The following is a 16273-nucleotide window of genomic DNA, read 5'->3' as shown; positions in this document are numbered from 1 at the left end:
TGATTCTCCTTTGTGAGGAGCTTACAGCCAGCCATAAAAGATAAATTATCATTTAATAAAGCAGAATGTAACTGCACAAAGACAATATCTCCCCAGCTCTACAATATCTCCCAAGAAATGTAGTGCCACAGCAGAGCACGCTGAGCATCTCTTCTGTCGAGAACCTCATTCTCTGCAGACACTAAAAGTGGATTTTGAAAGGATGGCACTTAAAAACACTGTGCAACTCTTTATTCATTGATTGAGTAAAGAGATTTTCAACTACTGCAGTAAATATCTTACTTTCAGAACTGTTCTTTGTAAAATTTTTGCTGTAAAAACACTCCTATTACTGAATTGTATTTATGGTGTGTGATGCTTGTTTTAGCTTCATTTCTCCCTCACACCTTTGTTTTTGTTTTTGTTTTCTTTTCTGGGATGTCTGTATATGTGAGAGGTATGGAAAGGAAGGAAAACTGGATGAAGAGAACAGAGAAGGGAAAAGGTGCAAATGGCCGAGAGGAAAAATGTGTTGTGATATGAAGGTATTCTTGTTAAACATCCTTTGTCAAAATCAGTTATCAAAAATAGTCAGGAATGTCAAGATGGTGGCAGGGTATGAATGCTCAGCAGCTGCATTCACACAATAGGCTATAAATTGTCTCTGTCGACATTGCGGGTTAAAATACCCTTGGTTGTCACTGCTGTGAGAGACCTCTGCCATTCGTGTAAGAGGATAACTGTTGGGGATTTACTGCTGCCTTCAGGGCCGCCCCAGACAGCATATCTGGTCCCACAGCAGGGTGTGCTGAGGCAAGGTGGCCCATTTTCTGGATGAAAAAAAAAAAAAGAAACCAACATCACCTTCCACATTCACTGTGCAGCCTTACTTAGGACTAGATTTACGTCAGAAAGCCTAAATTCTATTTTAGCTTTTCCAGACAACTTTAGCTTTTCTATTTTAGCTTTTCCAGACAATTCATATCTGACTTCAGTCCAGCAGTTCTCCTGATTTTGGCATGTTCTCTTTCCCGTCCTTTTCCACAATATCTTTCACAGTTGCTAACCGGGCATGTGGTTTCATAAACGGGATAGGGATTTTTGTGGTAGTCTCCAGGTGACCGCATGTTAAGGTTTTGGGTTTTTAAGTGGTTTCTGTGTCTGCTGCAGACTGTGCTGTCCACTGGTTTTGCTTTGGGGGTTAGCGGAAGTTTCTAGGCAGGAGAGCAGAAGGAGACTTGGGGCAGGTTGGTCTGAGGAAGGCAGGGAACATTACCACAGCCGAAGTCAGGGTATAGCCCTCAGAGACACTGCTATGACAGAAACTGCCTCTGAAGCACCCATGTGCCAGTAGCCATTGCTACTGAGGACTCAGGGCTGAAAAAGCACCAGCACGCCCTGTGTGCACCCATCCTACATCTCCTCCTGGCTGGAGAATCTGAGCAAGGCCACTTGTTCTCCCTTGGGAGATGTTCTCTATGGCTCACAGAAACTGTGGGCCTCATCTGGGTCTGGTTGGGGTGCATCAGCCAGGGCCAGCAGCAGAAACAACTGCTCCAGGTCTGCTCCAACACAGCTAGACACCTCAAAAATAATCACGTTTTCTACGTAGCTGTGGCAGTCTTCCTACCAGCAGAGGGACACTGGCTCCACAGGACCACAGATGGGCTGGTGCCATCTTGCACACCAGGGAACGGGCACATCCAGACGTGCTCCTGCTATTACTAGGCTGAAATAAAGTTCAGCTCTAGTTAACCGTAGTTAAATAGGACACACAGAAAAGCCAGACATGGCTTTGAGTAAAGCTAAGCTTCCAAATGTAGAGGTATCTTATCATGGCTGATTTTAGAAGGGGGTCTTTAAAAGCCACTGGAAAGCTTTCATATTCAGAGGCCAACAGTGAAACCTAAGAAGATGCAATTAAACCTATTTAAAAATCCACAACTGCTGTCTACGTTTCTAAATCCTTATCACAGATGAACGGGGGCTAGAATCTGCAAACATTTGTTTGACTCCAATGACTCCATCACTGTGAGTGACCTGCTGGAACATTCTGAGCTACTGGAGCTGCATTCCACCGTGGATCTGTCTCTGGTCCTCTGGGTTATATGTTACAAAAGCCCAGAAAAGTCACTTTGCGCAGTCATTGGCTCAGACATTCAGAGGTAATGCAAAGTCTGCCTTGAATTACTTCAGGACTTCCCATTCCAGGAGCAAATCAGTTACCTGAAGGCCACCGGCCTCCACCACACACCCAAGCCCCCAAAGCTAGCAGCAGCCCTCCAGTATTCCCAAGTCCCAGTCACCACTGTCTCACCCAATCAACACCTATGCTAATGACATACAGCCGTACTGCAGTGAGAGTTACTACAGGAGACCCTACAGAGCACCTGCCAACAGAATCACAGACTCCCTGTGACAATTTAATTAATGTCAAGGCAAAAATAGGTCAATGATGCCGCTTCCCTAATATGGAAGGGGAGCTGTCATTTCTGGGTCTGTGGCAGATTTTTATTTAAGAAAGAGAAACATTAGATGCATACCTAATATTTTAAAGTCTAATTTTAAAATCTATCATTTTTTTCTAGTTAACCAAAGTGATCTACTAGAGACTAGTCTCACAGTAAACCTCTTCAGAGAGTGAGATGCAAATTCAAGGAAAAAATAGCCCATTCAGAAAGGACACTAAACAGCATTAAAATAAAAGCCTAGGTAACCTTATTTTTTAAGTTAAAGAAACAAAGCAGAAAGGTGAGAGAAAGAGAAATTAGTCACGAAGGACAACAGCAGAAAAGCAGCGGGAAGAGCTGCCCAGAATAAATGCTTCCTCTGCACCTCCGAGTACCACCTGGAGATTCCCCATCAGCAGCTCTCAATAAAACAGATGCCATAGCTGAGCAAACACCGAGCAAACAAGAACACTGCAACTCAGGTATTAGCACCATGGAGCCTACATGCACTGAGGCAATGGAGAGGAGAATGTTTTTCATCATGAACAATTCAATGGGAGCTTAAACTAGGTGCTCCTGCTCCCACTGCTGGCCTCAAACCCAACAATCTCACTGGGCTTTGTTCAGAAGGTGTTTTAGGAAACTCTTCCTCCGCTGTCTGCTTTCCACTCCCAGAAGGAGATATGTGTATACATACTTAGACATATATAAATTCAGAGCACATGCAGCTGAAACAGTCCAGTACAGTCAGAACAGGAATTCAGCTCTTTCTTAGCTGCTCAGATGCTGGACTTGAATATAAATTCCACACCTCTTGGATACTCACACCTGATGCCTGCAGTGCCTTGCATGCCTCTTCTTCCTCTTCTCAGTTAGTGAATGTTACTGACTGCATACTGTCAATGACTTTGATTACTCTAACTCTTACTTTGCCTCAAGCAGATCCCCTTATAAATATTTGAATGTTCAGAAAGGTCATCTTCCTTAAAGAGGACAACAACAAACAGAAAAAGTGTCTCTCCTTCATGTTTTCATTCAGAAAAGTCAACATTACTCAACCAAGAACTCACACACTTCAAGACCAATCTGAAGGGAAATTTAGTAATGGGAAGTATATTCCCACTCAGAAGCTCAGGGCCAATTTCTTCAAAAGTGTTTAATTTTACTAATTAGTAAAAGCACAAAGTGAGTCCATGGGACTTTTGAAAGCACATTATTAATATCTGCTGAACTCCTGTTAAAATAGGTAGCTGCACTAGTAAATGACATTATTACTGACATTTGCTCTGCTGCAACACACAAAAATCTAGTATATAAAAAAAATACCTGGAGTATTTCATTTTTTAAATTTTCCGCATGGTATTTGACATCAAATTTTACACTTACATTTTTGCATAGTGCAAATTTGAAGGTTTGGAAAGTTCTGTGATCTCCCATTTCATGCTCAAGCTAGTGATGACATGCTTAATTGGTGCCCAGCTCAGGCAGCTCCAAAACTTTGCCTGCTTGTCCTTGGGAGAAAGGACATTTCCAATCAGATGGGCCTTTAGGTATTGCTTTGCTTCACCTTGATAATAGCGCCATGAACATGTTGTTTTTTTCTGTTACTACCTACTCCTCCCCTGTACCTGTGGAGATTGCTGAGCAGAAATCCAGTATGGTGTGTTGATATTGCACAAATTGTTAAAGTAGCTGTGGAAGAGATTTCTTAATGTGACGATGGCAAGTATCTCTATGACTGGCTATACTTTTAATTCAGTGTTTATGTAGTAGCCTTTCTTAGCATGAACACTGCAGGTCACAAATAGATCACAGCTTTCAGCAGTCTGAGCAGAAGTGGTTACTGTGTTGGTTCTGGATATCAGTAAATAAATCCATCATATCAGATGTAACATACAGACAGCCACCATGAAATTAAAATCAGAGCTCTTTACACTTTCTCGTACCTCATGGCTGATAATTTTAGGAAACAAAACCCATATTGTTGTCTGTGAACACTAACAACACTTGCTCTTTTCCTAGGGACAGATGAATGGAGGTACATGGTCACCAACAGCAGGCACAGAAACCCAGTGTCAGCACCATGTGAAAAAGGATAAACAAGCATAAAAGTGAAAGAGGAGAGTTGAAGAGAAAAACCATGTTTTCCCCTCTATTTCACACGTAACTCAAAGGAATCACTGCAAGCAGCACTGAGCAGGGGTGTCTGCATGTGAAGAAATGTCATCTCCAAATTTAATCCATTTCTGTGCAGAAATCAAAAGGTTCATACTCTTAAATCCCAACTATGCCATAAAAGTATGATTTTAAATAACCAAAAAGCTCTATCTTGTACATAATAAACCTTTACCAAATAAGTTGGGTTCTTCTGCCTAAAACAACTGTATACTTTTATCACTTTGTTTCACAGCATGAGCCTTTGATATTCAGTTATGTTTTAAAAATAATGAAGAAATAATCTAGCACTTCTCTTAGTTGGAAAATAATAGATTCCTTGCATCACTTATAAGGATGGACATGTTACCTCTGCACACTTAGCACTTACAGGACAGCACTAGAAAGAGTTTTTGAACCTGGTCTTGATTTCACTGACTTCATCTGACCTTAATCGATGACCTGCTAATAGCCTGTTGTTTAAAGTCGTCGCATAGAAAGTGGTTTAAACAAACTCTATCTAGTCCAACCACCACAATATTGGGAAACAGCAAATTGTCGGTTCAGAAGGTGAAGCTGTCCTCCCCAAAGCTCTGCTTCACAATACACATCTATCTGCCGTTTCCATGGTTCCTGCTTTGTTTTCTCCCAAAGAGCCTTGTTAATAATCATTGCTAATAAACTCTGAACACTCTGGGCAAGACAGGAGGAACTCTCCTGTTAAATTGTAATAGTATTCATATTTAATGTGTTATATCAATCAGGATTTTCATTTTGAAGAGAAAGACATCGCATCAGTGTGATGGCTTCATCCTTGGTAAAATTAATAGGAGTACAATATCTGACTCTCATTTAAACTCTTGCCATAATCCCAAAACAGCAACATGGATCCTAAGTGACTTATTTTGCTGTTTAAGAGAGCAAGAGACAACAGGTGAGACCTGCCTACCCCGAGGCAGACTGAAGCAATAAGGAGGTTCGTCAGTAAGGGAACGCTGTAAGTGGGAGGGAAGGTTGATGTGAGGTCCTACTTCAGGTGGGGGAGATGAAACGTAGCCCACCCCTCTGCCTCAGGGCAGTGTCCAGTCCATGGGGTACATGTGCCCAGTGCCTTCGTGCTGGTAGCACTGATAAAACAGAACTGCAAAGAGCATCCTTCCACCTGCTCTGCGCTGATAGGTACTTCGCCATTTCAGCCTAATGAGGATCTACAAAATTGCTGCAACTTACTGTGTTCCTGACAGGTTTAGTCTCGAAGACTTAAGAGTTTTTCACTTTCTGTTTAGCAGCTTTGCTCCATTTAGTGCAATATGGCAGAACCCCCCAAGTCCCACATTTTGTGGTGTCTGGGAAGAGCGATCTGCAAGAATTCCTGTCCTGAACTGCCAGAAGTTCGGGGCAGGGAACAGCAACATTCACTTTGAGTAACGTGTGCCTTCACTGTCGTCTGACTCATCAGTTAGAAGTTCCAGCTCCTCTAGTGCTGGTGAAGAAGCCATGGGCCCGCTTGGGCCCTGGGCCACAGGTGACAGGCCTGTCCCAAACAGGACACTGCTGGCCTCATGCTGCTCCAAGTCAAGGCCCAACATCATTGTACATGCTGCTCAAGTACATGCAGATGAATAAGCTGAAGAAAATCCACTGGCTAACAAACCTGCTTTCAACTCAGATGTGCAAAAAAAGGTTTCATAATTCCTTCTGTATTATCCACATTTGGTTAGCAGCAATCTGGCAGTAAGATGGGCTGTGCTGCTAGTGTGGACACAACTGCTGGAGGGCAGGCCAAGCCTGTGCGAAAGCATCACAACCCCATCCACAGGTCTCTGGGCACATCAAGAACTGCCACTGTGGGGAACAGCAGGGCGTCCATAACACTATCGATAGACAAACAACTCTGTGGTGTGGGCCCGCAAAACACTCTGTGGTGTTTCCCTACTCTCAGCAAGCTGAAGACCCACACAAATGCTCTAGGGAGCAAACAACAGGTTCAAATGACACTTCAAATAATGCTTTTCTATTGCCAGACATATAAAAACTCCTTATCTAACGCAGTTAATACCAAAAATAGCTGCTCACACACAGTAAAATTGCCAAGGAGAATTCAGTTTACATCTGAAAATTACGAAGTCGGAAATGGAAAAACTGCAGATTGCACGTCAACACTGACACTGAAGTAAACACTGCAATTCTAATGCAGGATATTCAACATTTTTAGGTATTGCTCAGTACAGTGCAATCTTCCTCTTCCAAGGATTTCTGACAGTACAATCTGCACATCCTGTGCACTTTAAAGGAAACAGTTTTGCCCCTCAATCTGCTTGCCCAAGAAATCTATCATCATCAAGCTATTCCAAGTATCATTAACATCTTTAGCTATTAACATTGCAGGAGATGCAAATAAATTTGCCCTCCTGTATTTCCTTATTTTAAACTACCCACACAGCTAATTCTGCCTCCTAACATTTCCAGCACTCCAATTTTCAGCTTTTTGACCTCTCTGGTTTCTACAGAAGAATGCTCAATGAGCCTGGAAGGCATGAAACACCAGTGTAAGGTCACAGGATCATCAGTATCATTTAAATAGAAGGCAACAGCGATATCACAGCTGCCAGTTCCCAACATACTGTTTGCATACAGAATAATTTGTACTAATATTTAAAATAAAGGGGCACAAAGAGAAGAATTAGCTCTAAACTCAAAGCGTGCAGCAGAATCTCTTACACAAAGGAGATCTCTTATTCTAATGCCTAGCTGAGGAAAGCATGCAATGTCACCTACATCTTCATCCACCTTTGGAGCAGGTGCTTCACTGCCAACTCCAAGGGGGGAAAGTGAAAAGACTTCTACCCACAAAACTGTATTGCTTTAGTTACCACAGCACTCCAAAAATAGATGTTCTAGAACTGTGTCATGAAAGTACACTGATGAAGCCAGAAAGTTCAACAAGTACAATTTTTGACATTTTGTTGTTATTTGTTGCTCTCAGTCTGTGGAAACCATCAACATCTTCACAGAAGACTCTGCCCAGTGCCTCGAGTGAGCTTTACAAAGGCACTGGAGAACTCATATGGAAAACTTAAGTACATTGTCATTGTACAAGCAGCATGCTTAGCGTATCATAACCAGTGTATCCCCAACTAAAAAGCCATTTAAAGCTGCCCCAATAATGCTGAAGCACATTACACATGATGTAACAGGCACACACAAAAAAATCCACCTTGCTTTACAAAAAATTCTATCAGTCCAATCATTTGAAAGAAAACCAAGAGGAACAGCCTATTCACACTGCTCTGCCACTTACCTTTGCTTAATAGTGCCTTCCTGGGCATTCTTTTTTCAATTGGGAATTGCCTGATGACCTAAGCCCGAACAAGAGAAGTAAAGGGAAGTGTTGCTTTCTTGGCTTTACTTTTCAAACTGTGTTTCTGGGATTTACCAGTCACTTCTTGGAGGTTCTTAAGACTGAGAAAAGCAGGTTCATATACAACAAAACCATCATTACCACCAGTGGCCTTTATTCTCAATCTTACTTCCTCTTAAAAAGCACTTTCTCGTACCAGCAGTTGTTACGTATCTTCTAACAGTACCTGTAGTCCACAGCAAATCCAACTCTCACCAGTTCTGTGGTTTCCTCAAGATGCAGTTCAGCTGATGAGGAAAGCAAAGAGCAGAAAGGTACTCACTGCATACTTTATGCGTAGCTACTAACATTTCTTTCTAGATGTAGGTCACAGTCACACAGATAAGTGTTCAAATGTGAATTGTTTTCTGAGAATGTGTTAGAGATACTGAATGGGCACTCCACTCCAGAGGTACGTACATGTTTTCAACAACTACAGATTCAAGTTAAAATAAAAACGATGAGCAGATTACAGAAGTGCGTTTGAAACAGTAGTGAGAAAGGTCTAAACTCCAGGCTGAGTAAATTCTTTAAATATACCACAGAGAAGCAGAGCAGCACACGAGCCTGCAGCGGATGTGCAGCCCTCCAATTAGTAATTTAAACATGTCATTAGAAAATGCAGTGCTCGTTATCAGCAAAGGATGGCTGTAGATCATTTGCTGCTTCAGCTGTTAAGGCTTTGTTTTTTTCTGTTCTGTCATTTCAATTCCTCAGTCCCCTCCCACAGATTGCTATTTTTACATATAGCTAACACTCCCAGACGTCACTTTATCATCAGCCACCAATGCACTGCCACCCTTTTCTGATGAGACTTTTGCTCCTTCTGATTATTATTTGTATCTAAGGTTTCCAGCATTAACAAAACCGGGAAACAGAGAAAGAGGTGTTAAAAAAACAAAGCCTGAACTAAGACTTCAGAAACACATAAACAGCTCTCCCATCAGGCATTGGCTTTATGTGATAAACTCAGCTAACTATGATAAGGTAACTGAATCTTTTTCTCTTTCCCACAAAAAAGCTAAAAAGAAAATTAAAAAAATACAGCTATTGAAAAGGACCCCCATTGCCTTGCTATTAGATTTTTCGTTTTTAGTAATAGAAAATGTGCATCGTTCAAAAGATTGGTAGGGCTTATCAAAGGGGAAAATGTTTTTTGCCATTTTTCTTTTTTCCACACTTTATCACACGATTTCAACATTCTCTGTCCCAAAAGCGTCCATCAGAATGAAGTATAAAGCTGACAAGGAAAGAAAGGAAAGAAAGAAAGAAAAATATAAACAAGTGTTCAGATGGAGAGAGGAATTAGGGAGACATCTCAGAGCTGCAGAGGGATGCGTGAATAAAAACTCTTACAAGAAACCTTTTTCAAGTATTTATCCAATTATCAATGCATAAGCAACAAGCCCAATGCCCCAGTGGCTCAACATAGGAAAATAATTCATAGGTTCATAGGTTCAATTCCTTCAGACGATGACACTCGAAGGGACAGGTTTATTACATCACCTACACCTTTTGGTTTCTGAGCCAGTGACCAAAGCAACAGTGAAAACCTTCATCCAGAAAACATTTACAGCAAATTCTGTTTCAGATTCTGAAATAAAAACCATAATTTACTTGTGCTGTTAATGAAAACACTGTCTGATTCTCCTCCCTTCTCAAACCCTGGATTACTCTCTAATCTTGCAACGGCATTTTTCCATACAGTAATGCTTAAAAAACTGCACTAAACACAACATAATCCTAAATAATAACTCATTTTTTAATGACATGGTATAGAATACCTTGCAAACAAAAGACACTTATTCAGATTTACTGACCAGTACTGTTGATTTTGGTTTTTTGTTTGATTTTTGTTTTTGCTTGTTTGTTTGTTTGTTTGTTTCTGGGGGGGGAACTTGGAACAAATCAGAATGAAACAGAAAGAATTATTTTATAACCATGAGGGAAAGAAATATCCATTGAAATGCTAAGGATTCATATGACAAAACTAAAACTAAAGAAAAAATCCACGCTTACAGCAGATTTTGTTTTTAATTCTTAGTGCAAGAAACATAACCAAGTTAATCACAGAATCAGGACTAATTAAGAATATGGAAAATTCTCCTATACAGAGGTAGAGTCCAGTGCACAAGGCTAAAACGATATTCAATAGTCTAAACAAGACCGAGCCAGATTTTACGGAATCCACTTTTTAAAGTATCAGACTGTATGTACATACATACAATAAATAGACTATACAATCTTTAAAGTAGTTTAATAAACTTCACAAAAATTATAGAAGATGCATTGAGATCTTTACAGAATCCAAAGTTCATATCTCTATCTCCCAGAAATGGGTAAAACCAATATTTCTGATATCAAGTTAAATGGAAAATAGTTTAGCAAAGTGTTGATAAATCAAATTATTTTACATATTTTAAAGCCTAAATTTATGCTTAGAAAGGATGAATTTCAAATGCTTTGAAAACGTTCCTTTTGATACCATCTGTAAAGAGGTTTCAAATGCTCCGATTGGCATTTGCATTGTTATACTTTCCTTACATTCCACGTTCAAGGGAAAAATGGACTTGGAGACTCACAGTTCCGATGCGTTGGCACAACAATGATGAGAATTAGGTATTTTCAAGGCCCAAAGGACATCAGGAGAACTTTTGGACAAAACCTTCATGTCACAAACCACGCAAATCACATTAGAAAGTTAACAGAAACTGCTTGGTATCTTCATCTACTTCAATCCTGCCAGTGCCTCTCCATCTGGAGGCATCCAATCTGCAGTGCACTAAAGTGAAACGTGCATCTCTGGGCCCCTAGCTTTGCTACAAGCCCATAGGGCTTAATAAAAACAAATACGGAATTTTTATGTTTTACCACAGTAGTGCATACATTGGGGATGTCTGTTGCCACTCATTTCAGTGACAACTGCAACAAGAGGATTTCAGGGAACTGAGAATTTTCAACCATATCTTTCTAAACTGTGCAAAAAAATATTAAAGAAAAAAAAAAGGAGAACTAATCACCCTTGGGTATTATGAAGCGAATATGCATATATTGACAAATTATTTTCAACAAAAGCCTCTCACAAATCCCAAGGGGACAACAGCCATGGTAGGAAGGAACTACAGCAACAGAACAGCTTAAGAAGTGGAGTTGAAAATTATGTTCATGGTTTGGTTATTTTAATTTCTTTAAGTGTCTATGCAAAAAAATATAAGGGTTTGGATTTTAGCTTCAAACCGATTCTACTTGTGACAAGTATCTTGTTAGAATTTGTACTCTGCTCTTCTATAGGCCTTCTCAGTGGAACTTTTTTTTTATTGTTTTTTATTTTATACAAACTTTGATTTAAAGTAAACATATAAAAATTGAGAATATTGCTTGCAACAATGGACCTGGAGGTGAAGGAATGAACTAGTCAGGCCATACAAAACAAATCTGCCTCTAAATGAACTCTGCTAAACTCCTAATGCTATGAGAATCTGCAAAAAGGATCACAAGATCTGTTGCAAATTTCAGAGATTTGGCCCAAGTCTTATAACTATCATCATCTGAATATTTTAATAACTGTATCTTTATAGTAAGGAAAAATAACTGAATCCAAGAACTCAGGAAGGCACACGCACGCAAGTATACTATAAATAAAACACATCATGAAATTACAAACCATCTTCTGATCCCTGTACACACTTTTGGTTCAGCACTATGGTCAAGTTCTCTCTTTTGAAATACAATAGAAGGCATAAGAGAAATACAACATATGCATAACAATTATGAAGAATAATGCTAGTAACAGCTTACAGAGAAAAGTGCAGTGAAAAAAAAAACAAAACCAACACTTTTTATTCAGGGGTTTGTGCTACTGTAAATACAGACTTTGTATTTGCTGCTGTGCAAGCGGAAGAATTTTTCCTAGGAAGCAGCAATGAGGAATGGAAAATTAAAGATTAAGATATCTAGAGAAACCTTTAAGATGGAACTCTCCCAGTGTCACTCCTCTAGTGCACAGTCATCTGACTACATGGTTCATTTGCATGCTGTCATTTCTCTTCAGAAGTACAGCACATTGAAAAATGGCACAGTTCTGAAATAGTTTTTCTGCCTCTACTTCATTTTTTGTTTCTTCTTCCAAGCACCCGATTTGGTGTTTCCTCATAGAAAGGATAAAGCTGTTAGTGAAAGTGAGGAAAAAAAAAAACTGTCGCCCATCTTGTCTCCCAAACACTGGTTTCTCCACTTCAGCTCCAGCTAGGTACTTTACTCGTGTGCTACACAATGGGGAGGCACTGTAAAGGCAGCTTGACAGATTTAAAAAAAAAAATAATCAGAAGTCTTTTTCTCTCCCCTCCCACCCCCCCTCAACCCACCCCCCAAAAACTGGATGGATGAAACAATATGTCCATAGGAATATTCCAGTCTCCTCTGTTAGGAGATAATAGCAGGAGACCATCTAACCACAGTCAGATTGTCAGCACTGACTGACCGTTTCTTTGCAGATTTCCTGAAGTCCTTGTATTTATCTTCACACAAGCGGGAAATGGCCTGTAACATGAAAGAAGGGAGACATCTCAATTGCATTGGCCACAGCCATACAAGCAGAAGAGAACTAAATGAAGATTTCTACAAGTAGACAAAATTACAAATCAGCACTTAATTAAATCACACATGAAGAACTCGTCCCCTAATCTTCTTTGTTTCATTAACCTTATGGTAATCAACACATTGCCACTGCACTGCCAGCCATACTCACTTCTGAAGCAAGAATATTCCAAGCCTTCACTGCCTAACTGTGGTGAACCTAGTTACAGCAGCTGACAACAAGTAATATAACACAGATCATCTCACTAACGACAAATTATAGAAATGTTCATAGAAATTAAATTTGGAGAGTTCAGAAGATGACTTTCTTTCCTTTCCTACAAAGTCTTGTAGTAACTATTTCCTCTAGCAATGAGCACCCTGTCAGAGGACTTGCCCTGCTTTGCTAATAGGGCTGACGTTTGCCTCCAACATCTTCTGAAGAACATGCAGGAGATGGTGATTTGTATGTGAGCAGCTGTCTTACAAGCTGTCACTCAGATTCAAATAATTTTATTTGCATTAAAAATACACAGAAATGTTGCAAGATTGACTTTTGAAGAAAGAGACAAAGATTACTCAAACGTTGAGGTATACTAAAACACACTGAGGCTAATGTTTTCTGTTCCTATTACTTCTAGCCAAGGTTAAAACAGACCTTCATTATGTACCTCTTATACCTCAACTCTGTAAGCATTCACGTGGTTGGGACAGACTATGGTGTGCATCAGTGAGGATGTAAACTCTGGCATTTAAACATGCAGAGCTGCAGAGAAAGGTCATTCCAAAAAGTGCTCAAGGTCGACTCAGAAAATGAGATGAAGTAGAACAGTAATTTTATTTACTCAGGAATGCTCTAAAGTGGTGTCTTAAGATTAGATGTTTAACAAAAAGTACTGCACAAATGAAAACCATACAAGTGTCTGATTATAAAAGAAGGCAATATAAATAAACAGTCTGACTCCACCGTGCATCATTCTCTTTCTTAATCTCTGCTTCCACAGGACAATAAGTTGCGGGAGTCCTAAACAGTCCTAAAATCTCAACTGTCCTGCAAAGATCAGTGGCAGAAATGGTAGAAGAACGCAGCTCCTGCCACTGAGAGCAAACTCACCTAGTACTATGGATGTTAGCCACAAAACATGACTAAATTAAATTTAAAAAATGAACAAACAAACTAAAACCACCAAGAAACCAGCTGCTACTTTGCAGATGGAAACTGAATTTCCTTCTGCTACAACCATTCTTGAATAGTTTTATTTCTTGGTGCACACGGAGAGAACAGAGTAAAATAACACAACTATTCTTGTTGCTTTGTAGACCCTAACTTAATTCACTTAAAATTGCTCAATAATATTTTATTTAATTTAACCAGGAACTCAATCCACTGGGAATGTTTATGCAATTCAATTAGATTTAAAATCCAACGGATGAAAACAATTAAATCATGGAATAGTGTGTTGGGACGTGGCATGTGCTGAGCTGGAGGTCAGCTTCCTTTGGTTGCTGAACAGAATCACAGACTTGTAGGGGCTGCAAGGGACCTCCAGAGGTCATGTAGTCCAACCGCCCTACAAAGCAGCTCCCTAGCCCAGGTTGCACAGGTAGGTGTCCAGGCAGTCCTTGAATGTCTCCAGAGAAGGAGACTCCACCACCTCTCTGTGCAGCTGTGCCAGTGCTCCGTCACTGCACTGTGACAAAGTTCCCACGCACATTTATGTGAACTTCCTATGCTTCAGTTTGTGGGCATTTCCCCTTTTATTATCACCACACACTGCTGAGAAGAGTCCGGCCTCATCCCTTTGCCTCCTGCTCCTTAAGATATTCATAGACATTGATCAGATCCCCTCTGAGTCTTCTCCTTTCAAGGCTGAACAGCCCCAGGTCTCTCAGCCTTTCCCCATGAGAGGTGTTCCACACCCCTTATCATCTTTGTGGCCCTCTGCTGGCCTCTTTCCAAGGGAATAGATATTCTCATGTCTATTCTTCTAGGCATTAAATATAGAAGGTAATCACTACAAAAATCACTACAAAACTGTGTGTTCAATAGGAAAATATTTCTGTCCTGGCACACTGTCAGACAAAACGACATTTGCTTGGAATTGATACTCAATATTTGGCAGCTCCAGTCCCTGGTGATTATTCATATAGATGTAAAACACTGACCGTGGTTTAATGCAATCCTGTACCTACTGGTGCCAACTCATTTGCAAATAATTTACAAAATTGACATTTGAAGCCTATTTGAAAATTCACTAAGCCTTTGAAAAGTTACTAAAGTGTCTTGTAACATATGGGAAATCAAGACAAAAGCAGAAAATTGTAATTACTTTGTCAGTTAAGACAAATCCATATAGATTACAGCATCTCTCTCTCATCTGATCTACTTATTACTTTTAACACCAGAGGAAACTAATTTCTGCCTGTTGGAAGGTATCTTTTCTCCCGTGAAATTAAAACAAAGCATTAAAAACAGTAACAGCAATCAATTATGCAAAATTTTGTTGGCACTTGACTGCAGTCAGCTGCAATCAGCAACAAATAGGCATATATATTTTTTTTTTCCATTATATATATGTACACATAGAACTCTTTTTTTTTTTTTTTTAACAAGGTACTTTACATGGCTCTAGAGGAAATTTTCATCATTGGTAAGGAGGGGGATGAGGAGAAGGGATGGGGGAGGACAGCAGCAGCGCCTAAATTTTGGCTGCATGCATACCATTGTGCAGACCTGGCTACAGATTCACCACTGGAAATGCACTCAGCCTTCAGTGCTGCAACACTCTCTAAAACAGCCAAACCAGAGAGAATGTAGGGAGAGACAGAAATAAGTCTGCATGGATTATGCAAAAAAGCAGATGACCAGAACTGAAAGCTTCGATGATGGGGCTTCTCTCGAATGTATGGAGAACAGAAAGAAGAATCATTAGGTTACTACTGACAATAAATAAATAAAGAAAAATCACAGGAGTTTTGCTTTTTAGTTACGAAGTTCTGAGCATGCAGGACACACAGGTCTGCCATCAATCACTGCAACAGTGGGAAGCTGGAGGGTACAACTTCTCAGCTTGTACCTTCACAACTTTGTCTCCTCTTTTTAGTCTGTTTGATCTATGGAATAGTACCTCTTTAGGGTCAAGAAAATACACTATACAGTAGTTAAAAGAGTTCTTCCTCAAGCACTATCCTAGTATTAAAAAGGAGAGATAACACACAGTCCATTCAATTGAGAGTGCACTAACAGATGCTCTTACAAAATCTAGCCCAGAAATGAGTGAAGTGCCATGATCACAAGCAGAAATAGGATAGGTATGTTTTGTGGACTTATCAAAAGAGCAGAATCTGACTCACATCCAGCTCAGTACGTGGGAGAAAAAACAGGTGCAAAAGTAGGAAATTACAAAATAGTGGATTATGGTTGGATATCTGACAATCTTCTCAGAATAAAAATCTCCTGTGTTAGAAACTAATTTTGCAGGAGAAGAAAAGGAAGCCTTGACATTTGACACAATTAGAAGGAATGAGAAAACAGTACAAAACGTGCTGTTCTGAACAAGGAGCACTGGCAGGTAGGCTGGATGATTTAATGAAAAGTTATTTGCTGTTTTTAACTTGCATGATTTCATATGATGGGGAAAAAATAAAAAAGAGGGTCATGAAAATGTCTCCTGACTGCTAGGTGGACTGGTACAACAAATTCAGCATGCTTTAG

General features: G+C 40.0%; 1 protein-coding gene across 5 annotated transcripts in view; it reads right to left on the bottom strand.

Annotated features, from left to right (window-relative positions):
- Positions 1 to 699: 699 nt before the first annotated feature.
- Positions 700 to 16273, bottom strand: part of CCNY (cyclin Y) — a 122675-nt gene continuing 107101 nt past the window's right edge. For 3 of the 5 annotated variants that reach the window (XM_065731488.1, XM_065731490.1, XM_065731493.1), the window contains 2 exons: positions 12464 to 12522; positions 9873 to 12278 (listed from right to left, as the gene is read on the bottom strand). In XM_065731488.1, coding sequence (XP_065587560.1) covers positions 11990 to 12278; positions 12464 to 12522 — 348 coding nt within the window. In that variant the 3' untranslated portion in view covers positions 9873 to 11989. Of the gene's footprint in view, positions 810 to 9872; positions 12279 to 12334; positions 12523 to 16273 lie in introns of those variants that run through there. The other 2 variants (XM_065731491.1, XM_065731492.1) reach the window with 2 other exon arrangements.

Source organism: Cyrtonyx montezumae, unplaced genomic scaffold (genome assembly GCF_038088225.1).
Source record: "Cyrtonyx montezumae isolate F1298 unplaced genomic scaffold, pur_monq_1.0 scaffold_14, whole genome shotgun sequence".
NCBI lineage: Eukaryota > Metazoa > Chordata > Aves > Galliformes > Odontophoridae > Cyrtonyx > Cyrtonyx montezumae.
The sequence above is the reverse complement of the archived record's forward strand: the minus strand, read 5'-3'. Positions and strand labels throughout refer to the sequence as shown.